Source organism: Erpetoichthys calabaricus, chromosome 16, assembly GCF_900747795.2.
Source record: "Erpetoichthys calabaricus chromosome 16, fErpCal1.3, whole genome shotgun sequence".
NCBI lineage: Eukaryota > Metazoa > Chordata > Cladistia > Polypteriformes > Polypteridae > Erpetoichthys > Erpetoichthys calabaricus.
Window position 1 is genome coordinate 87,655,064 of NC_041409.2, and position 25,431 is coordinate 87,680,494.

The 25,431-nt window shown below is 41.5% G+C and overlaps 1 protein-coding gene across 2 annotated transcripts in view; it reads right to left on the bottom strand.

Annotated features, from left to right (window-relative positions):
* Window positions 1-25,431, bottom strand: part of mta1 (metastasis associated 1) — a 127,511-nt gene that overhangs the window by 53,343 nt on the left and 48,737 nt on the right. For both annotated transcript variants that reach the window (XM_028821138.2, XM_028821139.2), the window contains exons 5-11: window positions 17,521-17,584; window positions 17,269-17,386; window positions 11,310-11,412; window positions 11,102-11,201; window positions 10,653-10,841; window positions 6,638-6,712; window positions 1,430-1,488 (exon numbers count right to left, since the gene is read on the bottom strand). In XM_028821138.2, the coding sequence (XP_028676971.1) occupies window positions 1,430-1,488; window positions 6,638-6,712; window positions 10,653-10,841; window positions 11,102-11,201; window positions 11,310-11,412; window positions 17,269-17,386; window positions 17,521-17,584 (708 nt within the window). The remainder of the gene's footprint in view (window positions 1-1,429; window positions 1,489-6,637; window positions 6,713-10,652; window positions 10,842-11,101; window positions 11,202-11,309; window positions 11,413-17,268; window positions 17,387-17,520; window positions 17,585-25,431) is intronic.

Below are 25,431 nucleotides of genomic sequence, written 5' to 3' on the forward strand. Positions count from 1 at the left end.
TTCAGTGTGCGCAAGAACATGCAGGTGGCCAGTTGCTGCGTGCTACAACGCACATTTAAAAAAAAGAAAGACAAATATATGTGACGTTTTGAAGAAATCATTTTATGACGCGAATAGTACCAATCAGAAAACATCGTCGAAGTAATGCAATATTATTTGAAAACGAACAGCGTCAGATCGGGTGTGAAGTTATACTGGCGCTGTTTGAGTCAGATCAAAAGCTGAATAAGCAGAAAAAGCTCCTGTTCTGACTCTAAGTAAAAAAGCATGAATTAATCAACAGAAATAACCGCGATTGACATTTTAAAGATAACGATTTACAGTGCATACCAATTTATAAAAAAACACTTTCTTCAAAGCTGGGAATCGAACTCACGTCTCTGTAGCACGACAGGGCTGTTGTGCCCCAAGTCAGCAAACCATAGCATTAAGCCACGGAAGCTGTTGTATCATCCTTGAACCTTTTGTGAAAATGTTTATTTGATGTTTGGACTTCAGGCTTCACAGATTCTATAGTTTATGCCTACATTTTGTAACATTTATTACTAAAGTATGAAAAAGTTTCTGTTTTAGCAATGTGTTTACACAGATTACTGTAGAAATGGAACATACATGAAATGCATGTATTCCAAATAGCGATCTATTATTTTCATTCTAAAACTCCAGCAGTTCAGTCACTCCCAGATAATCAAACAAGCCATGAGCTGGGAAAACTTAGTGAACGTTCTGCGACGGTGGGGGATGGAATAGCCGGCTGCTCGCTGCTCCTCTTAATCGGCACATTTAGAAGACAAAAGAGAGGTGAGAACGGTTTTAAGGTGGGCCGGATCTATGAGTTTTTTCATAGACTCTGGTAATTCTAGTGTTAATGCAATTAGGTCTAACAATATAATCGACCAAGCAAGACTTTGAATAGTGCTCATTGCTCTAAACAGCAAAACCTTTCTCTTCTGAGGCAAGTCCAGATAGGGCAAAGAATCAGGAACCCGACTTAGATGACCAAGCATCAGTGAAAGGAGTGCCCAATTATCCTGCACATCTTTGTGATGTTGGAGAGGTTGGGAGATACCATGAAGACATGGACAAAATGTGCAAACTCCAAACAGAGATGTTGACAGGCATTCACGTCTAGACTACTGGAGTTATGATGCAGCCACTATTCCACACTATGTCTTTAAGGTTGCTCTGTAAAATTAAAATTCATATTAACTGACTGAACTCTGATATGCGGTCTTTTAAAGTGAAGTGCACAAAAATGTCTCCTGGGCTGCATGGAATTCCTTTAGTGAGGAAGAGAAAATAAGAAGCAACTAAATTAAAATACTGATGACTTAAATACAGTTTGTAGCTCCAAAGTAGATGACAACAAAATGGGCAAGCAGTAAAACAAAGGAGTTTTTTTTTTATTGCTCTGGATACCATTACTTACTAGTTTGGAATGTAGACTTGTTTTAATTTGCTTTCTGCCTCTGCAGCTTTTAGTCGTTTCTAAAGAAGCAAGACACAAAATTTAGGTCAATTAGTCTTTGTAAGATAGAAAATAGCTCTCTTAGATAACAATAATCTTTGATGATTAACTGTAGTTAACAAGTTTCTTCCATTTAATAATCCCACTAGGCCAAACATGAACCAAGATGAACAAGAGGATAAGCAAGGTATTTATTTCAGTTATTAGGCAGAAATTATATACACCTATATGTTTATCAAAAAAAATTAAACACCTTTTCACCAAGTGACGCTATTTCACTACATCCATTCTCTCAAAGCCTATTAAAAACTGTTTATTAAATTGTATTTTTTCTGTTGTCAGGCTATGCTTTAGAATAAATACATTAAAAAATAAATTTCCCTCTTAACTACATTTACCTATAAACTTATATGCAGATTTTATGAAGGAAAAACTATCCATCCATCTTTTTTTTTTTTTATTACTGTGGAAATGTGTACATTAACGTCATATTCAGTTAATGGAACAGTAGTAATTGTTGAAATGCTGGCAACTGCATTCTGCTGTATGCTAAAATTAGCAAGTGTCTTCTGTGTGAAGGTCACATCATAAGTACAGAATTTATTTCTCAGTGAACGAGTTATCACTCAATTCTCACAGACTTTTAAAAACAAGTTTCTCTTCTTGGCGTCTACATGTCCTTCAAGTATTTATCACAAATTGTAGATTAGCTGCTGCTTGAAAACTCATATTTTAAATCTGGAGATAGCAACAAGCTGGTTGAAGAACATGGTCCTCAGTAGGAAAAAAGATGGACTGTCCTCTCCAAGTGGGAGGTGAATTACTGCCTCAAGTGGAGGAGTTTAAGTACCTCAGGGCCTTGGTCACAAGTGAGGGGAGAAAGAGATATTGAGGTCAACAAATGGATCAGGGAGGCAAGAGCAGTTATGCGGTTGTTACAGTAATCCCTCACCTATCGCGGGGGTTACGTTCCAGAGCCCCCCGCGATAGGTGAAAATCCGCGAAGTAGCGACCTATATTTATTTTGTTATTTAAACATATTTTAAGGCTTTATAAACCCTTCCCACACTGTTATAAACCTTTCTCACTCTCTTGTTAACCTTTCCCACACTCTTATAAACACTTCCTATGCTCTTAAACACTTTCTACATTCTTAAACACCGCAGGACCAACACTGCACACTGCACGCAGCGATCAGACGTCAATGTGTCTGCACTCGCTTTGTGAAGGGGGGCAGCTGAACTCACGCTGAGCAGAAATGGACTTTGTGCTGCTTCTGCCAAAATGCCTGCTTGCAATGGACTTTGTGCTTCTTCTGCCAAAATGCCTGCTTGCCGCTCTGCACCGTTCGGAAGGAGGAGGAGTTTGTGTGTGGTTTTGTGAGGGCTGAGCAGAAATGGACTTTGTGCTGCTTCTGCCAAAATGCCTGCTTGCAATGGACTTTGTGCTTCTTCTGCCAAAATGCCTGCTTGCCGCTCTGCACCGTTCGGAAGGAGGAGGAGTGTGTGTGTGGTTTTGTGAGGGCTGAACGCACGTTCACTCAAAGCCCCCCTCCCCGGAGGCGCAGTTCGCATTGTCAAGGGGGTGGGGAGCTGAATGAAAGCTAAGGAGAAGTGGACTTTGTGCAGGCTTTGTGCTGCTTGTCGCTCTGCCTGTCAATAATTTAAAATCCTGTACATCACCAATTTTCCTGTCTCACTGTCTTGTCTTGCGTGAAGTTAAAATGTTTTATAATAGTGAGATGATACTAATATCCTTAGCCCGACATCCACATATCATATGTGTTAACAAAGTGTGTTTTATAAGTTTACATGTGTTTAAAGCATGTGGGATGGGTATTTTAAGGCTTAAACTATAAAAATGTTTATTTATATGGTGTTTCTATATCGCGGATTTTCTCCTGTTGCTGATGGGTCTGGAACATAACTTCCGCGATAGGCGGGCAATCACTTGTATTTAAAAACCCGCGAAGTCGTGAATCCGCGAAAAGTGAACCGCGAAGTAGCGAGGGATTACTGTATACCGATCCATAATGGTGAAGAAGGAGCCGAGCCAGAAGGTGCACCTCTCGATTTACCAGTCAATCTACGTCCCTATCCTCGCCTATGGTCATGAGCTTTGGGTAATGAATCAAAGAATGAGATTGCCTTCTCCTCCCAGTGGCTTAGAGACATGGTGAGAAGCACAGATATCCGGGAGAGGCTCAGACCCTCTGCATCAAGAGAAGCCAACTCAGGTGGTTCAGGCATCTGATACAGCTGCCTCTTTGCGAAGGTTATATAGGCACAACCAGCTGGGAGAAGACCCCAGGGAGGACCCAGAGCTTGCTGGGAGGATTATATCTGGGAATGCCTTGAGATCCCACAGTATCAGTTTGCAAATGTGGTGAGGAATGGGACTTGTGGGCCTCACCGTTAAGACTACTGCCTCTGTGCCCCTGTCTCTGATAGGCAGTGGAAAGTTAATCAATACATGAATAAATGAATGAACAAGCTGGATGGTTCCTCTGATCTCAAATAAGGGAGTCTTCCTTTGTGTGGATCTGTTTAAATACTTTAAAATCCCAACAACTCATTTTGGGAAACTACCTTGAAGGACAATAAACAAAAAAAAAAAAATTATATATATATATATATATATATATATATATATATATATATATATATATATATATATAAAAAACAATACACAATACAAATAGCCAGCATATAGTCTGAAACCCAAAGAAAATGGTTAACATACCAAAGTCTGAACAAAGGTCAAACATCTATACTCTCCATCGCATAAGACCTTCAATTCTGCCTGCATCTCAAAATAAGGTTTTAATAAATGTGGAAGGCTTAAAGTTAAAGTCAGAGCTTTAAGTGTTCATGTCAAAAACAAACACATAAAATCGATGAAACAGTCTTTGAAGTACATAACTGTCAAGAACAACCCCTCCTTTCTTGATTAACCACATACCCCAGAAAGCACTGGGGTTGACTGCCTTTGTGTTTAGCAGAAATCTACTGCAGTAAAAGAAGGAATGCAGAATTTCTTTGACTGTATTGTAGCCCCCCTTTCTCTTATACAGACATCTTTCTAGTATACAGTATGTTTCTGAGACACCCAGTCGATATACAAGCCTTTCTTCTCTTGTTTCCTAAACTGAATTACAGCGCTACAATCATCAGCATGTGTATATCATGACCCAGCTCCCAGCACAATCTTTGGCGGAATTCACGGTTGTTTAAACTTTTGACAAATTAACCTCTGAAGAACAAAACTGCAACAAAATTGTAAAACCATACAGATGATTATATTATGATGATGATTATATTAAATATTATATGGCAGCCCCCCTGGGTTGTATTGGGGCCACAATGGTGGAACACTGGAGCTTATCCCTGTTGGGCTCCATTGCCACAGCCAGGGGGAGCTGCATGGCTTAAAGAGCCCATGTGGGCTGGACTGCAGCCTGAAGTAGGTCAACGAGCACCTGGACCACTTACGGGGGTGCTATAAAAGGAGCCTGCAGCCACTACTCTAGGCGCCAGAGTCGGGAGGAGGATGACGAAGCTGCCTGGGAGGAGTAGTGGAGGAAGAAGAGTGTGGTTTGGGAATGTGTTGGGCTTGTGGGACACGGGGAAGACGTGCCCCATGGCTGAAGAAAAATTTAATTTTGTTTATTTTACACGTGCCTCCATTGTCAGTCTGTGTCGGGTCAACACCTATATAGCGCCTTTGCCACTATATTATATATGTGTTATATATATACAGGTACTCGTCAACTTACAACCTATTTGCTTAACGACCACTCGCACTTACAACCAACAAAGTTTGGACCTGCAATTCGGGGAATCCCCTTTCTCAGCCTGAGTGTCAATCAGTGGCGAATGGTGACATGCGCACTGAGCGTACAATAGGCTTGCTATTCGCTTTTTCAGTCAGTTTCATTCCTATAAGCAGTCACTGTGTAACCTCGTTTTTTTTTTTTTTTACATATTTGTAACCCCAAAATAGTACAGATGTCGACGAAAAGAAAAAATATGGCATCATCTGGAGAAACTGTTAAGAAGCTAAGAAAATCTATCGACCTTGAAATGAACATAAAAATCATACAAGAGTACGAAGCTGGTAAAATGGTTAAAGAAACAGCATGTGACTTGAAACTGGCATATTCGACAATTTCAACGATTTTAAAGGATAAAGTTAGAGTGAAAGAGGCGGTGAAATCATCGACAGGATTTAAAGCCATAATAACTAGGCAGCAAAAAGGTCTTATTAATGAGATGGAGAAATTATTGGCGATCTGGTTTGACAACCAGATGCAAAATAATATGTCGATAAGCCTTTTAATAATTCAAGCTAAGGCACGCAGTATCTTTGAGACTTTGAAGGAACGTGAAGGCGAAAAATCGACAGAATCATTTACAAATGATAATATGTACATATGCATGTCTTTTTATGAATAAATTTGAAGTTTGTTGCATAATTTTATAATTTTACAACGATCCTATATTCCCGGCTCAAGCTCCTGGGCTTATCAACCAATTCGCTTAACGACGTAGTCGTCGGAACGGAACTCGGTCGTAAAGTGAGGAGTACCTGTGTATGTATAATATTATATATATATATGTATGTGTGTACGCCTGATGAGCCCAGAATTAGGGCGAAACACGTGTCGCATACTCTTTGCATTATTTGACAGTAAAACTATTTTCAACCATTCTATGATCTGCTTCTCGCAACTGAAAGAGGGCACCGTGGCGGATGTTAGCCGACTTGCTGACCAACCACAAGCGTTACCTGGTAAGTAACCACCCATACAATCAGATTGTGATTCAAACTACGAATGCCATGAATGTAATTACCCCGATCTACATGCTGTCAAATGAACAAACCACACGCCATAGCGCAGCGTTAGGGGCTTCGCCTCTGGCGCTGATGTTCGAGGTTCGATTCCCGAGAGGGAATGCAGTGAGTGTGTATGCCTGATGAGCCCAGAATTAGGGCGAAGCACGTGTCGTGTACTCTTTGCATTATTTGACAGTAAAACTATTAAAAACTAAACTAAAACTAAAAGAGCTTTCAGGGGCCAAAAGTTTGTTACTGCCAGACATGCAGAAATAACAGGATTCATTTTTTTAATTTATTAATTTTTTTTTTAAATATGAAGGATGGTCTTACCTGTTGTACATATCGGTCTGTTGTCTTCCACATATAGTAGTATTCAATTATACTCGTCAAGGATTTCCATGGCAGCTAAGAGGAAAAAAGATAAAATCTAAAATCTAAGTCAGCTCTGATATAGATTGATAGCAGCTATAATATGGATTTAAGATTAACTTGCTTTTTAATCAAGGAAATAAACAAATTAAATCTGTTAAGCATCTACTGAATACTCTAGGATAGAAACACAAAACTATTCTGCTTAACTTAGTAATTGAAGAGAGTGTCAAAGCACTGAAAGAAGAAAGCAGCTTCTATTATCTGTCATCTGTAAAAAAAAACGTTCTGTTGTACAAAATTTCTCTACTCTTTCCTTAAACAACCAACCAAAAACATTCTTCCTTGGTATGGTGGCAGCCAAACCTCTATTTCCCTGTAGGCAATAATCCTCCAAAAATCAGTTACTTAGTGACGAGTGACACAATGCATGAGAAACAGGTTTAGCAGGACTGACCCAACGGTCAATGATACTGTCCATGGCTGATTGGTTCCAAAACATTTGCAAACCTTTCTTCAACACGCCAAACAGCTACCATCAGTTTTTTTTTTCTTCTTCTTAATCTCACGCACAATTCCTCTTTAGCAAGAAGGATCCATGCAACTAACGCCAAGAAACTGGAGTTGGAAAACCGTGGTGATGTAGGGCTGTGCGGCTCTGGAGTTGAAGGGTAGTTGTAGCTGCAGCCTGATCAGTGTGTTACACATAAAAAGTTTGAATGGGAAGAGCACAGGTATATTTGTGGCACCGCACTGCCGTGGTACTCACGGACTCTGAGTGCCCATGATTTCTCTCGCTCTTCATATCACTATTTTTAGGTAGCTCTCTATTCTTAAAATGATCACGCACAAGTTGGAATTCTTCTGCAATGTTGGCAGGTATGCCCATTTTAAAAGGGTCTCCTGAAGCTGCTTATTTGTGTGATGGAATGTCAGCTCATACTCTGGGTGACTGACTCCCCAGGCTAATGCCAACTTGTTAGCAATGCTACATCATCTTTCAATCATCATTCGTTTTCCTAACCAACTAATCCTGGACAAGGTCACAGGGCAGTTAGAGCTCATCCTTATGGTGCCATATTTTACATAAATCTATGTACGCAGTGAGATTTAGGCGCTGCACAGGGAATGTGGCCACATGGTGGTGCTTGTTTGGTCTTGGGAGGGCAGTGCTTAACTCTTTTAGGGCGGATGTTGACTTTTGTCGACACAAGGGGTTGAGGGCGGATGTCACGCAAAAAAAAAGCATGTTCTTAAAAGAAATAACAATTCCTTTTTTTTCCCCTCTCATGTTCTTTTATGGGCTTCATAAGTTTTGCATTTTATAATTTCTTTGCTATCTGGTACATTGCATTAATCACAGAGGGAAATTGTCTTTTCACATGACCTTTGGGGGTCACAGAGCAGGATAAGCCATTGTACAGAGCCCCTCTGAACAATTTTCAGGTTAATTGTAATTGTAAAATTGTTTGCAAAACTATGTGAATCAAAAAACGTACCTGTTTCACTCATCACTACAGTTAATCATTATCACTGGTTTACATCACTCTATTGCATACAACACTAGGATTCATGGATTAATAAAGCAACAGGCAGTACTATAAACGTCTGGGAGAAACAGAGAAGAGCCATGAGTGAAACCAAGAGATTTAAGTCTTACATACCTGTATTGTACTATTTAGTCTTATGGTCAGATATAGGACCTTATTTTGATTTTTTATTTTGGTTTCATTCTGAGTCTGTTCTCTACAAGTGCTTCCTTATTTTTTTTGTCTGTGTCTCAGCCAGCTGTCAGCTGCTTGTCTTAAGCCTCATCAGAGCACTGGGGTGGATGACCTTTTTAGCATATGTTTTGCTTATGTTTCCTCTAGCTTTCACGGATCAAGGGATGGGGGAATTTTTTTTTCTTACATTTTTCTGAATTTATTTTCACAGTGATAAAGGCATGGTGTGAAGAGACAGTTTTTATAGTTATGTATTCCATTTTAACAGGGTTAATTGTAGACAAAGGTTGTAAATTTTTTTTTCTTTATATAAAGGCTTATCACCAAACATATGTACAGAGATCAAGGTGATGGACTAAACTCCAGTAAAGTGCCGGATGTTACATGTACATTTAAAGGAAATATTTAAAAACTGAGACCTAACAGTATATTGGGAGATGTACTGTACATTTAGTAGGTTTCTGGCTATCTTGTATATTTGGAGAGCACCACAAGTGAATGGGCAGTGATGTCAATACACTGGTTACCTGTGTCATTCAGAATTGACTTTAAAATACTGCTTATGGTTTACAAAGCCTTAAATAATCTCGCTCCATCTTATATATCGGAATGTCCGACACCTTATATTCCAAATCATAACCTTAGATCCTCAAATGAGTGCCTGCTTAGAATCCATCCATCCATTTTCCAACCTGCTGAATCCGAACACAGGGTCACGGGGGTCTGCTGGAGCCAATCCCAGCCAACACAGGCAGGAACCAATCCTGGGCAGGGTGCCAACCCACTGCAGGACACACACAAACACACCCACACACCACGCACACACTAGGGCCAATTTAGAATCGCCAATCCAACTAATCTGTATGTCTTTGGACTGGGAGGAAACCGGAGCGCCCGGAGGAACCCCACACAGACATGGGTAGAACATGCAAACTCCACGCAGGGAGGTCCTGGGAAGCAACCCAGGTCTCCTACCTGCGAGGCAGCAGCGCTACCACTGCGCCACCGTGCCGCCCTCTGCTTAGAATTCCAAGAGCTAAACTTAAAAGAAGTGGTGAGGCGGTCTTCTGCTGTTATGCACCTAAAATCTGGAATAGCCTGCCAATAGGAATTCGCCAGGCTAACACAGTGGAGCACTTTAAAAAAACTGCTAAAAACTCATTACTTTAACATGGCTTTCTCATAACTTCATTTTAGTTTAATCCTGATGCTCTGTATATTCAATTAATTATCATAACTATTCATGGTGGCTCTAAAATCTGTAATAACCCCTACTCTCTCTTCTGTTTTTTCCCGGTTTTCTGTGGAGGCGACCTGCACCACCACCACCTAATCAAAGCACCATGATGTTCCTACATTGATGGATTAAAAGCCAGAAGTCTACCTGACCATCATCATCAAGTCCATCCATGAGAACCCTAAATTCAAAGAGGACTGTTCATTTATGTTAGGTAGAATGCCCAGAGGGGGCTGGGCGGTCTCATGGTCTGGAACCCCTGCTGATTTTTTTTTTTTTTCTCCAGCCGTCTGGAGTTTTTTTTATTTTTTCTGTCCTCCCTGGCCATTGGACCTTCCTTTGTTCTATGTTAATTGGTGTTGTCTTATTTTAATTCTTACGTTGTCTTTTTTTCTCTTTTCTTCATCTTGTAAAGCACTTTGAGCTACACTATTTGTATGAAAAGGTGCTATATAAATAAACATTGTTGTTGTTGTTGTTGAAGAACAAACTCTTCGTTTCTGATGTATATTGTTCACATGCAGGCGCATAGGGGGCATCTACAAGACTCCGACAAGGTAAGCACTACCACCATGGGACAAGAGGGGACAACGTCACTAACAACCTTGTCTTCCCATCCGCAGCTTCTAAGGACCACAACCAGACAACATCTGCGCACACCCTTGCAGACTTACAAAGACACTCCCCCTTCCAGGTTCACAGTGTATAAATAGCCTGTAAGACGTCAAAAGGGGCAAGAGAGAGACAAGAGTTGGAGAATCACTCCCATTTAAGGAAAGAAACACACTGGTAGTGGCTGTGGCTACAACTTTGTCCGGAAACCATCATTTTGCTTACTTTCTTGTTAAATGGGGATAATCAGGATAGTACACCCAAACTTTTGAACCTGTGTACATCCTTAATTACCACAATACGAAAACCAATCAGATTTGACCTATGTAGTAACCTGACTTTCCTTTCACTACAAGAAATGGGTCTCCAAGGCTGAATCTTGTCATTTGCTACTGCTACTTACAAAGTCTTGTTGGATGTCTGTGAAATCCTTGCCATACTTCTCCAAAGCTTCTTCAAAAAGATTAGCTTCTGATGCTGACCATTCCTCCATTTCATCCCGGCATAGCACTGGCCCACCTTGGGGCACAAGTGCTGAAATGGCCTTGGAAATATCAAAGCTGTTTTTGTGTAAGGTGTCCATGGCGTGGAACTAGAAGCAATGACATACAGTTTCAAAACATAAGAATCTGACTTTCCCATAGACTCACTTCTGGAACCACAGATTAGGGGGAATACAACCAAGGGATTCCTCCTGCGTAAACAGCAACTATGACATCAGGGCCCAGATAAAATGTGGAACAACATGGAAAAAAAAAGCACTGCATCCTCTAAGAATACGTCAAGTGGAAGAAAAACAAGAGCGGCTAAGCCAAAACATTTTCCTGTATCATTAGCAAGGCATCTCCTCACCAGGGTGATATCTCGAGAGGCCGCTGCAGCACTCATGTGTAAACTTGGCTGCCTGATGGAACTACTGCAGTCAAGGGCTCTGGCAAAGGTACCAACTGATCTAAAAAAAAAAAAAAAACAGGAAAGAGAAGACTAAAAATTAAGACACACCAAAAACCTCACCCTATCAGATGATAGAGAGGAAACAAAATAATCAAAAGCAGCTTACCGTGCAACTACCAAAAACTGGTCAATCTGTTTATCTGTCAAAGGACTGTTTGGATCCCATACTTTAATTTCCAGTTTGGACTGGTCTCTTCCATCGCTTTCACCTGCAAATACAGAATCTATATTACTAAACGACAGTTTAATTTATGCACGGCGGACGCACCGAAGCGCATGCGCACTGCGCCGCGGCGCCCCATAGTCAAACGCAGCGGCTTCCCAAAGTCAGTAGGTGGTGCCCAAACAACACAACCTGTAAACTAAACTTGCTCTAATCCACTGTGCCAGCAGTCTGTGTGGCATGTTTGAATCACATAACGGTAATTCAGTAACAGAGAAACAAAAACGAGACCGCATTGATAAAAACAATAAACGGAGGCTCCTACAACGCGCCACACAAACACCAGAAGCAAAGAAGTCACAGCTCCAAAACGAAACACAAAAGCGAGCCCGTATGGATGAAAACAATGAACGAAGGCGCCTACAACGTGCTTCTGAAACACTACATGCAAGAGAGGCACGGATCCAAAAAGAAACTGCAGAAGGGCTACACGTTGTTGTCAAAAAGGTCAAGTTAAGCTGCCTCCTTTGGATAAGTAAAAGCTTTATGGAATGCATTAGATCCTACAATAGTTCATTTGCCTTTGCATCTACCGGGGTAAATATCAAGCCACCACCTGGGAATGGCCCATACTGCTTTCGCGTGTGTGGACAAATATTGCATCGGATTGGAACAGTGCACCCTGAGCCAAATCACCACCGCAAATGTGCCCAAATGTACGTGTTAGATCTAGATGACGCAGTTTATCAACGAATGAACCTTCCTGAAAACAAGCAATGCACAGAGCTAATAATGAGAAACGTAGCTGAAGTCATAAACAATCACCCATTAGCAAACTCTATAAAATTGCTACATGAGGTTGAAAAAGAAGCCAATACAAAAGCAGGGGCGGACGGTGTGGCACCAACTAAAATTGCCGTAGTGCTAATAAAGGACAAAGAACAGGATCCGAGACGATACAATGTTGCCATCGTTAATGAAGTGACAATTGTGTCTCAAAGTAAAGACGGTGAGCCTCCGTTTCACTGCGATATTGTCATGCATTTACGTCCTGATGGAACCAACCAACCTAAACTTGATACTTTGACATACCCCATTTTGTTTCCAACTGGCCAGGAAGGATGGAGTGCTGGAATTTGCAGATATAAAACAAATCAAGCACAGAAAAGATCACGGGTATCAATGAAAGAATATTTGTCCTACAGACTCTCAGTGAGAGACGAGTTTAATCCATTAATCAATGCAGGAAAGCTAACTCAACAATACATAGGTGATGTTTACGTTCGAGCACAATCACATGATCCACTGTGCCAGCAGTCAGTGTGGCATATTTGGATCACATGAAGGTAATTCAGTATTAAAAGTAAGTTCAATTATGATTCCTAACAGTAAACAACGTCTACCTAACGACACAGCCACAGAACAACAAAGACGAGACCGCATAGATAAAAACAATAAACGGAGGCTCCTACAACGCGCTTCAAAAACACCACACGCAAAGAAGTCACGGCTCCAGACAACAAAGACGAGACCGCATGGATAAAAACAATATACAGAGGCTCCTACAACGCGCTTCAGACACACTAGAGGCAAAAACCGAGATCGTAGTTCCCAGAGTCAGTGCGTGGCACCCAAACACCACAACCTGTAAACTACGCCTGCTCTAATCCACCGTGCCAGCAGTCACTGTGTGTAAGTTGAAGTATGCTTCCTAACAGTAAATGACTTCTACCTAACGACACAGCCACAGAACAACAAAGACGAGACCGCATGTGTAAAAACAATAAACAGAGGCTAGGAGTCACGGCTCCAAATGGAAGGAGCTCAACGGTTAGTAATACAAACACGAGCCCATATGGCTACGACCTGTAAACGAGCCCGTATGGATAAAAACAATGAATGAAGGCGCCCACACAAAGAAACCGCTTTAGTACAAATATGTTTATTTAATTAATTGAAAACTTTACCATGGCTATGACCTGTGAACTAAACCTGAGGTAAAGCGTGCACGCCAGGTTGTACAGCCGCCCGAACACGACCGCCCACACCACCGCACCGGATCCACCGCCATGGTCACTTCAGCACATGAATCTGCCGCCGTCAGCAAACGAGTTCTCGCTAATGACACATCCATAGAAAAACAAAAAAGAGACTGCATGAATAAAAACAATAAACGAAGGCACCTACAACGCGCTTCTGAAACACCAGAACCAGATGAGTCACAGCTCCAAACAGAAACCGCTTTACTACAAATATGTTTATTTAATTAAATGAACTTTCCCAGGACGCACCCACCCTGCATGATATTTCATCCCTCCAAGTATCGGAGGGAACAGAAAGTGATTGCCATTCTTGGATTTGCAATTCTTTCGAGAATCGCAGGCTTGCTGGTTTCAAACAACAGGACAGCAAAGTTAAAGAAAACATAACTCACATTTTACTGTGTTTTTATCTTTCAACATAAAATGTGGACTCTTGACCAATAAATGAAGGGACTTGGTGGGTCTTCGATTCAAAAGCTCAGTACTGTTTGAACACATTTCCCCTGTGTCCACTGCTGATTTTCTGGAAGTATTCATTTTTTAGCAATAAATATATGTGTTTTGCCTATTGTGAGCATTCAACTTAACAACTTGATGTGGCACAAGTAACATGAGATTCTTACATGGATATTTTATATTGTATGTTGTGGTCCAGTGTTAGTCTTCATAGACTGCCATTCTCCCAAAGTTTATCACCTCTGGTCTACATAAAGACATACATTCACCGGCCACTTTATTAGGTACACCTTACTAGTAGCTTACTAGTAATATTGACAATGTCTACATGCCAAAAGGTGTTGAGTTGCTGCTATGTGATTGGTTAATTAGATATTTACATTATCAAATAGTTGAATGGGTGTACCTAATAAATTGTCCGGTAAGTGCAAATTTTTTTCTCTGCCATAATTACAAACCACATGGAGTAAGGAAGATAAAAAAATATATATTTTTGTGTAATGTATTCCTATATGTGTTTAATGTATTGCTTCTGTGTCAAACTACATATTAAACTATATATTTGTATGTGTGTGGTAAATGGGGGTTAAAAATAGTTCTACTGAACCATAATAATAATAATACATTTTATTTATATAGCGCCTTTCCCATGCTCAAGGCACACATAACACAATAGAATGTGCACTCTTAACTTTTTCGAACTAATATACTCCAAAGACATACCCATTAGGGCATGGCACAGTGGTAGCACTGCTGCCTCGCAGTTAGGAGACCGGGGTTCGTTTCCCGGGTCCTCCCTGCATGGAGTTTGCATGTTCTCCCTGTGTCTGCGTGGATTTCCTCCCACAGTCCAAAGACATGCAGGTTAGGTGCATTGGCGATCCTAAATTGTCCCTAGTGTGTGTTGGTGTGTGTGTTTGTCCGGCGGTGGGCTGATGTCCTGCCCGGGATTTGTTCCCTGCCTTGTGCCCTGTGTTGGCTGGAATTGGCTCCAGCAGACCCCCCGTGACCCTGTAGTTAGGATATAGCAGGTTGGATGATGGATGGATGGACATACCCATTAGTTTGTATAAATTTCAAGAAAAGATATAAGATGCTGACTGGTAGACAATTCATGTTGATGTCTAACTTTATTATTCACCTTGTTTTAAAACAGAAAGGCTCCATATTTACTGTATGAATAAAATGAACTTGAGTATAGACATTAGCTAAGTTTCCATCCAGTTTTTTGCGACGTTTTGTTATCGACAAACAGAATATATGTAAAAAAAATGTGCGAAATTTGCTGTCTCCAGCCTGTTTCCATCAAACTGGCTGTTTATCGATAAAATGGTGTGTGTGATGATGTCATCCCCCCCCCCCCCCCCAAAACGAACTGTCGCATAAGTTTTGTTGTATCGCGAAAAAAATCTGCCCTTGAGTAGTTTCCATACATCATACATAATTTTGTGTATGTCGCAAATTATCTACCTTTTGTTTTCCACGTTACACCCCCTCCACTAATGAAAGAAACAAAGAAATGGAGAGATTATTCAGACAGTTTTTTGAAATTTGCCAGCTTACTGTTATTTCAGTTTCACAAATAATTGGAATTGTACATAATATCCGAAGACGACAGCAGAATGAAGCAGTTGCTTGTCTGATAGCCCTAGAGCTCGAAGAAAGTACCCCAGTGCGACGAAACCCACGGGTATGGGAGAGACGATGGAATAAGACCTTCTGGGAGGAGGTGGTGGAGAGACACTTCACAGAAAATCTCTGGCTGCAACATTTTATAATGACACGGCCGACGTTTGAGATGTTGTGTGGATTCATCAGTCCTGATGTTGCGCCCATCAAAGGTTGCCACCGACCACCGGTTCCAACCCAAAAGCGGATTGCCATCGCCCTTTACAAGCTGGCAACCTGCGCAGAGTATAGAGTAGTTGGAGAAACTTTCGGGGTTAGTAAAACTACCATCCATCGATGTGTATATGCTGTGTGCACCGCTATTAAAGAAAAATTAATGCGGCGTTATATCAGACTTCCGACTGTAGCGGAGGCCAATGAAATTGCATACCGCAATTCCTTGGTGCATCTTGTGCCACAGATTTACGGTGCGCTGGATGGCACGCATGTGCCTATTCTTCCCCCGACGGAAGGCTACCGCGATTACATTAATCGCAAAGGGTGGCCATCTATTGTTCTCCAGGCCCTTGTTGATGACAGGTGCATGATACGAGACATTTGCGTTGGCACTCCTGGAAGTGCCCATGATGCAGCTGTGTTTGCAGCATCGGATCTGTACAGGTAAGCCTACCTTTCAACATCCCTTCTCAGTGCGATAACAACTGAATTAGTACTGTAACCTGCTTCCCTTAAGGTTTTTAATTAAAACTGAAATTTGAATTAATACAAAAAAACGACGTTTAATAAAAAAAAAAAACTCTCTTCATCAGACCATGCGAACTGCTCCGCCATTCTCGTTTTGATTGCACGTGATGAAAATGTGACACATTTATTTGCGTTAAAGCCCTTTTTTCCGACAAAAAGTGTTTCCAATGTAGTTTTTGCGACATCTGAATTATTGATATGGAATTTATGCGCTAAAGTTAAATGGAAAAATATTATGTCGACATGTACAACATTTTATCGATAATTAGCATTTCCATCAGCTATATCGGTAAAAAAATTTGAAGCGCTAAATATTTTTTCGCAAAAACTCCTTGGATGGAAACCTGGCTATTGTTTGTATATATCAAAAACTGAACAGAAAGCAAAAAATTCCACAAAAACACATTAAGGACAATGCATTAAATGTAAGATATCTGAGACATGGGCAGTAAATGAGGCACAGGAGAAGTAGTTGGATGTGGCAGAAATGACAATGTGGAGATGGATATGTGGAATTACAAAGAAGAAGAGAAATTAGATAATCAGAGGTACAACAAAAGAGGGAGAGAGATCTCAGAAAGTATAGAAAAGTAGACTGAAGTGGTCTGGACATATGATGAGGGCAGACAATGAATATGTGGGCATAAGAGTGATGGGAATGGAAGTACAGGGGAAGAGGAAGAGAAAGGAGGCAAAAGAGGAGGTGGATAGATAAAGTAAAAGAAGATCTGATGGAAAAGGGTCTGACTGGAGAGGAGGTGCTGGACCAAGCTGTATGGTGAAGGTTGAAGTGAAAAGATGAAGAGAAAGAAGAAGAACAACAACAACAACTTTTGGTCACCATTCTCCTTGGAGTTTATAGGACAAATTATTATCAAGGCAAAGGTCTAGCAGCTGACAGTCAGGTCGAAGCAGAATTTCCTACTACTACATTTTATTACTTTAAGCTTTTAATGAAATCCCTCCATTTCATCACAATGTTATTCCAACCTATGTTTTACACCAGGCAAAATTAAAAACCAAAAACATACCATCTTCTAAGAGATCTGTGATGTCTGCTTGGTATTTATTCCCTACTCTGATTTCCCCTTTGTCAGCAAGCAGAGTCTTCTGCTGAGGGTCATAGACGAGAGAATAAAAAAACGCATCCTGAAATAAAATGAATGTGGGTGTGTGTTACTTCACCTGTGGAAAACAACAAATATAACCTAGCATTCTCAAACATACTTCATTTAATTAAAACAACTGTAAAAACAATACATAAATGAAAGAGACAAACTTGCCTCCCGCTCCAAGTAGGATTTCAAAGCTTCCGTCTCATTGAGCAGCGTAACGCAGCATTTGCCTCTGTATGAAATGAAGAGATACTGATATGAGCACGGCTTAATTGAGTTAAGGGCTGCAGCAATCAATTATTTAAGTAATTGAGTATTTTACCGATTATTCCATTGATTAATCGGATGAGACATTTTCGTTTAAAAGCAATAATAAATATACAAATAATGAAAATTAGACATCTCTCTTAAAATTAACAACTATTTTATTTCCTTTTTAGAAAAGCCAACATTTTCACTGCTGAAACTGAATTCAATAAAATTATATGTTAAAACTAAACCCTTTAAGTGCATATAAGTGCCACATTACATTAAGGGTTTTAAAGAAAACATTGTCTGACATGCTTAAAACAAATACAAAAATAATATATCAATTATAAAGTACTTTAAAAAGGTATACATACAGCCGAAAACTAAGGCAATCAATCAGTAATAATAATAATAATAACACATTAAAATTGCCTTTAAATTATACAACTTGACTTTTAGAACTACAAGTTTCAACCTAACTACAACTCAGGCATAATGTTTTCTGTCTTCTTGAAATGCTTTCTGGCATTTGTAGGATGCAAAAAAAACTCTGGAAGGATCGCATCCCCTGGGCGAGGAAGATATGGTGTGTGTTTGTGTGCGAAAACCTTTAAAAGAGCATGTGGTGGCTGCAATGAAGAAATGTGAGCATACTAACATGCTCAGAAGTGAGGCTAGTGAGTCAAACTAATTCAAATGTCACAAACTCATGGTGCTTTAATTTTCCAAATCTATCAATTTTTTTTTTTTTAACTTGTTCCAGTTTTAAAGGCTCCTGCCTGAAATCAAGCTTGTCATTTTTACATGACTCTTTTATTTCAGTACTCATATTAAACATCCTTTGTTTTGATGCTTTCAAGGTTTCTTAGACAAGAGGTCACTTTTTATTTATTTATTTTTTTATTGGTTACGCCTGTGTATCAATCCAGAATTAGAAAATGACTTAGGCTGTCATTACCTGTACTCTGTAAATGTATTACTGTGAGGTAGCATTTCATTCTTCAATGTACCATTCAAACATATACAGTAAGTGAAAGCACACATCAAGGGTTACACTAATGAACAGTAGTTTGGCTCCAAAAGCCAAACAAATGACACAAATTCAGTGTTTGCAGATTCATCTTTAACCTTTTTTGTCATGCTAACCGCACATTTCAGCAATTATATGGCTCCATTAACATGGCACACATCATATTAATAAGGAGACGTCCCTTGTCCTTTGAAGCACTGAAAACACAAAATAAACTTTGTTTTGGTGTTATCAAATGGAGAAACTTGTGCCATTGCCCATGTAGGTAAGTCAAATAGCCACCTTGTCTGAGTGTTGGTCTTCCTCACTCTGCGACACTTAACTGCATTCGAACTGGATGGATGCTTGGATTGATGGACATTAGTAGAAATGTTATCTTTTTGTCTTCACTTACAAATGCATTATAATACAAGTTAAACAATTACACCTCATTTGATCATGTCACACACATGTGTATGGGAGACAGCTTAGAGGCTCAAATAATTGTACTTTCCCTCCAGACCAGAGGTTGGCGCCATCCACTAATGCTTTCTCTATGGAGACCAGCAGATTAAACTAGAGTCCTCTAACATCCCTTCTGGTTTCGGTGCCTCTGTACACGGCCCTTCCTGACTCACCAAATAACCGCCATTTTGTCTGTTGCACTTAGTTCAATATCAAATAAGATCGACGAACTGGCTGCGCTGGTGAAAAATGTCAGAACCTACAGAGAATGCAGTTTGTTGTGCTTTTGCGAAACGTGGCTAACTACCACCATCCCAGATGCTAACGTGGAGCTACCCAGGTTTAGCACAGTTAGAGCGGACAGAGACGCAAGTACCTGCGGGAAGCACAAAGGAGGAGGTCTAGCTCTCTATGTCAATACAAGGTGGTGTAACTCTGGACATGTAAACGTCAAAATCTCCACTTGCTGCAGGGACATCGAACTGTTGGCCGTAAGTTTGCGTCCCTTTTACTTGCCCAGAGAGTTTGGACACGTCATTGTTTTTATTATCTCCATGCCCGCCCGAGGAGGGATGTAAACATCGAGTCACATCATCCATTCTGCTGTTGCTAAGTTACAAATGCTGCACCCTGAGGCACTTGTGCTAATCGCTGGAGATTTTAACCATGTGACGCTGGACCAAACATTACCTGCCTTCTCCCAGTATGTGGACTGTAACACCCGGGGAAATAAGACTATTGACTTACTGTATGCGGGCGGCACGGTGGCGCAGTGGGTAGCGCTGCTGCCTCGCAGTTGGGACACCTGGGGACCTGGGTTCGATTCCCGGGTCCTCCCTGCGTGGAGTTTGCATGTTCTCCCCGTGTCTGCGTGGGTTTCCTCCGGGCGCTCCGGTTTCCTCCCACAATCCGAAAACATGCAAGTTAGGTGGATTGGCGATTCTAAATTGGCCCTAGTGTGTGCTTGGTGTGTGGGTGTGTTTGTGTGTGTCCTGCGGTGGGTTGGCACCCTGCCCGGGATTGGTTCCTGCCTTGTGCCCTGTGTTGGCTGGGATTGGCTCCAGCAGACCCCCGTGACCCTGTGTTTGGATTCAGCGGGTTGGAAAATGGATGGATGGATGGACTTACTGTATGCAAACATTAAAGACGCATACAGCGCCACCCCGCTGCCTGCACTTGGGAAAGCAGATCATAACCTGGTTCTGCTTCAGCCTCACTACAAACCAAGAGTGTGGGAGCTACCTACAACCACACGCTCATTCAGGAAGTGGCTCTGAGAGACTGCTTTGGAACTACGGACAGGGATATCCTGCAGGGATCACATAGTGAGAACACTGAGGAGGTTGTTGACTGCACTACCGATTACATCAACTTCTGTATGGACACTGTAGTTCCAGTAAGAACAGTATGCTGCTATGTTAACACGCCATGGATTACAAGTGACATTAAGGGCCTTTTGAACCAGAAGAAAAGGGCTTTTAAAGGCAGTGATCAGCATGAGCTCAAGCGCGTGCAGAAAGAACTCCGAGTCCAGCTCAGGGCAGCGAAGGAGCAGTACAGGAGAAAGCTGGAGCAGAAGTTGCAGAATAACAGCATGAAGGAAGTGTGGGATGGGATGAAGATCATCACTGGCTGCAGCTCGATGCGGGGTGCCACCATCGAGAGAGACGTGGAGAGAGCAAACCAGACGAACAACTTCTTTAACAGGTTTGACCACCCTAACCCACTCTCACCTCGGAGTACTGCACCCTCCACCCATCCTTCTGCTGATACCAGCATAGGAGAGATATCCCCACCCACAATTACAGCAGCGCAGGTGAGCAGAGAGCTGAGGAAACTTCGTGCCAGCAAAGCAGCCGGACCAGATGGAGTATCGCCACGACTGCTGAAGGCCTGTGTGTTGGAGCTGGGGAGTCCTCTACAGCAGGGGTCCCCAACCACCGGTCCGCGACCCACTACCGGGCCGCAGCCGTCTGACAGCCGGGCCGCAAGAGAACTGCCGGCAACGGAGACTCACTCAGACTTTTCAGAACACTTGGCGGGCGGGGCTTTGCAGCGGCGCAGAGAGAGGAGAGAGACCGAGGTGAGAGAGTATTACAACAAAGTATTGTTACGGTCCCGACAGTTTCCCCATATGACACGAGTCTATAGAAATCGCGTTACTACGAAGTACATTCAGCAGATGCTTTCATTACAACGAAGTGACCTTGAAATGCCTGAACGAATCATCCACAGAGCAGTTAGATCTGTGGTCGCAGCTCAGATCTGCACGTTTGCACAAAGATCCCCAAACAGAAACATTGTAAAAAAATTCTTTCTTCGAACTTTCCTTGTACTGTTTTTTTTTTTTTTGCTGTTTTTGTTTTCTGTGGTTTTCAGTGATTCCTTTTGCTTATTGCTCGTCAACATTTGAAAAACATCCATTGGAATTTAACTCATTGTCACCCTCCTATAGAAACGGCAGACACAAAAAAAAACGATAACAGTGTTAATGTTTGTGATGTGCAATATGTTGGAATGGCAAATGCAAAGCATATGTCTTTGTTATATGCAAAAAAAGAAGAAAAATCTCAGGTTGCAAACGTATGCGAACTGCTTAATAACTTAACAATAATAGAAATGTTATGTAAATTGTGTATAAAACTGCCCCCCCGACCGGTCCATAGAAAAATTTGCATCTAATAAAGTGGTCCTTGCTGTCAAAAAGGTTGGGGACCACTGCTCTACAGCACATCTTCAACCGGAGCCTGGAACAGGGGAGAGTCCCGAGGCTTTGGAAAACATCTTGTATCACCCCAGTCCCAAAGGTATCACGTCCTAGTGAGCTGAATGACTTCCGGCCTGTCGCTCTGACGTCACATGTGATGAAGATCATGGAGCAGCTGCTGCTTCACCACCTGAGGCCACAGGTATGCCACACCCTCGACCCTCTGCAGTTTGCATACCAGCAGAAGGTGGGAGTGGAGGATGCCATCATCTACATGCTACACCGATCACTCTCCCACTTGGACAGAGGCAGTGGTGCTGTAAGAATTATGTTTCTAGACTTCTCTGGCGCCTGCAACACCATCCAACCTCTGCTCCTTAGGGACAAGCTGGCAGAGATGGGAGTAGATTCATACCTGGTGGCATGGATCGTGGACTATCTTACAGACAGACCTCAGTATGTGTATCTCAGGAACTGCAGGTCTGACATTGTGGCCAGCAACACAGGAGCGGTTCTGTTCAGCCTATATACATCGGACTTCCAATACATCTCGGAGTCCTGCCACGTGCAAAAGTTCGCTGACGACACTGCTATCGTGGGCTGCATCAGGAGTGGGCAGGAGGAGGAGTATAAGAACCTAATCAAGGACTTTGTTAAATGGTGCGACTCAAACCACCTACAACTGAACACTAGCAAAACCAAGGAGCTGGTGGTGGATTTTAGGAGGCCCAGGCCCCTCATGGAACCCGCGATCATCAGAGGTGACTGTGTGCAGATGGTACAGACCTATAAATACCTGGGAGTGCAGCTGGATGATAAATTGGACTGGACTGCCAATACTGATTCTCTGTGCAAGAGAGGACAGAGCTGAATATACTTCCTTAGAAGGCTGCCAGTCCTTCAACATCTGCAATAAGATGCTGCAGATGTTCTATCAGATGGTTATGGCGAGCGCCCTCTTCTACGAGGTGGTGTGCTAGGGAGGCAGCATTAAGAAGAAGGATGCCTCATGCCTGGAGAAACTGGTGAGGAAAGCAGGCTCTATTGTAGGCATGAAGCTTGACAGTTTGACATCCGTGGCAGAGCGACGGGCGCTCAGCAGGCTCCTATCAAGTATGGAGAATCCACTGCATCCACTGAACAGGATCATCTCCAGACAGAGGAGCAGCTTCAGCGACAGACTGCTGTCACTGTCCTGTTCCACTGACAGACTGAGGAGATCGTTCCTCCCCCAAACTATGCGACTCTTCAGTTCCACCCGGGGGGGTAAATGTTAACATTATACAAAGTTACTGTCCGTTACACCTGCATTTTTATCACCCTTTAATTTAATATTGTTTCTTTATCATTATGCAGCTGCTGGAGTATGTGAATTTCCCCTTGGGATTAATCTAGCAAATCTAGTCTAGCAAAGTAGAAACACATTAACAAGGATACCATCTAGTATATCGTGGCCTAAATATTAAAATATGCAACACCAAGAATTAATACTGTATCCCCTCCCATCATATTGTAGAATTCTCTCTAATATGGTTTACCTACCAAATGTTTTGTATGAATTTCTTTGGGGTTCTTAATATGTATTGTATGCCTTGATAAATTCAGCCAACAATGACCTTAAGGGAATTACCCAGCATTACTTGGGAAAGGTCCCGAGTGGGCTGATTGCTGGAAAAACAGATAACAACAAGGAAGTGGATGGTGGAGTAGAGGAAAAAAGAAGGGAAATCAGCAAGGAGCTGGGTGATATACGAGTCTATCCTGAAGAATTGAAGTGACTAGAAGAAATGGAAGTGTGTTAAAAGATGTGAAAAGTGGAAGAAGACGACTTGTTATCTTTCCTTTTAAAAGGGGTACCTCATTGAATGCTTGTACAAAGGCCTGTGTAGGCTAATAACTTAATTCTTTGCTAGGGACTCATTACACTAGAACACAGAAGAGATTCATTCACTGAAGAGAACTACCAAATTTTTCAAATTCTGGGTACTGCTATTTCTGGTTTTCATGTTTTGGTCTATAATTGTCAGGATAAGGGTATTATTTTATTGTCTTTCAAGAGTATTGAATTGGTGCCCTTTAATGTATTCTTGTTTCTCATACAACATTGGGCTGAATGTGTTATCTTTCTTGGGTGTAGTGTGTGGTGTAATTAAGGGCTTAATATTCACCTGAGTTCCCAAATTGTTTGAAGTAAAGCATATATCGGCATTAAATTGTCCTTTGTGTGAATCAGTGACACTTTCCAGGGGCACTACAACATAACAAAACATATAAGGGACATTCAAATTCAGCAGTCACGCACCACTTCAAGCACTAAAGAATCCAGTATATAAACCAATTAGTTAGCTTATTCTGCTAAAGAAACCAAATACATCATTATTCAGTTGAAGATGTTACTGTTGTTAAGCAAACTGCGTACAGTATATTGACAAGTCTTTCTTTATTGTGGCTTGAATAAAAGCACCTGTGAAACAACACTCTGGCACGTTGTTTCAATCAATTTACATAATCTGCCGAATGATGCATAACATGCAGTAATGACTGCTCCCATTGAATCTTCATGCCATACATTTTAAATATTTAAAATGCTAAACACAGTCATTTTGTTTTAGTGGCAAGGTTTATGAAAAATGTTCTTGCTCATGATAGAACATTTTTAATTTTTCATCAAATTTTAATTACAAAACAATCTGAGTGTACCCCGCATAACATGAACAAGAACTCATTTTGAGATCCATTTGCTTTTTTGACAAACTTTTATGTGTTAAAAATGAGACTCATGTTTTTTGCCTTTTTTCCCTTTTAATTTTCTAGTTGAACAGATTTTAAAAAGCTCAAACTTTTACGACTATCTGCAGCAATAATGAAACAAAAAGAAAGATAAATGTAAGAGTCTGGTCCGCTCTCAAAAACCACATATGCACACACTACTGCTTTGACGTCTTTGTTTTTATCGACCATTTTGTGAGTGTTTTTTTTACTATAGCCAGCAGCCATACCACATGCACTTCAGAAGAGGTCATTCACCAGAAGCTAAACATGTTCAGGGCCAGCCATACTTTGGATGGGAGACAACCTAGGAAAAGCTTGGGTTGCTCCTAGGAGAGGTGTTGGTCAGGCCAGCAAGGGGCACTTACCCACTGGGCTGTATGTGGATCCCAATGGCCCAGTGCAGTGACGGTGACACTGTGCTGTAAAAATGGCACCGTCCTTAGGAGAAGATGTAAAACTGAGGCATCCGTTGTAATCAGTAGGGTGCATCCCAATGTCCTGGCTAAATTGCCCACCTCAGCCTAGTCATTCTGGTCCCCCTAAATCAACCCTTGTCTTTCACTGGCTAACTATCTTTCAGAAATAGCTAAATTTACATTGATAAGGTGAACTTACAGTGCTAGACGTAGCAACACAATCTCAAGAGCTGTAGGGCAACACATTAAAAGTAATGCATGTTAAGTCGTCGTCTTCTTCTTTTGGCTGCTCCCGGTTGCCACAGCGGATCATCTTCTTCCATATCTTCCTGTCCTCGTCATCTTGTTCTGTTACCCCCATCACCTGCATGTCCTCTCTCACCACATCCATAAACCTTCTCTTAGGCCTTCCTCTTTTCCTCTTCTCTGGCAGCTCTATCCTTAGCATCCTTCTCCCAATA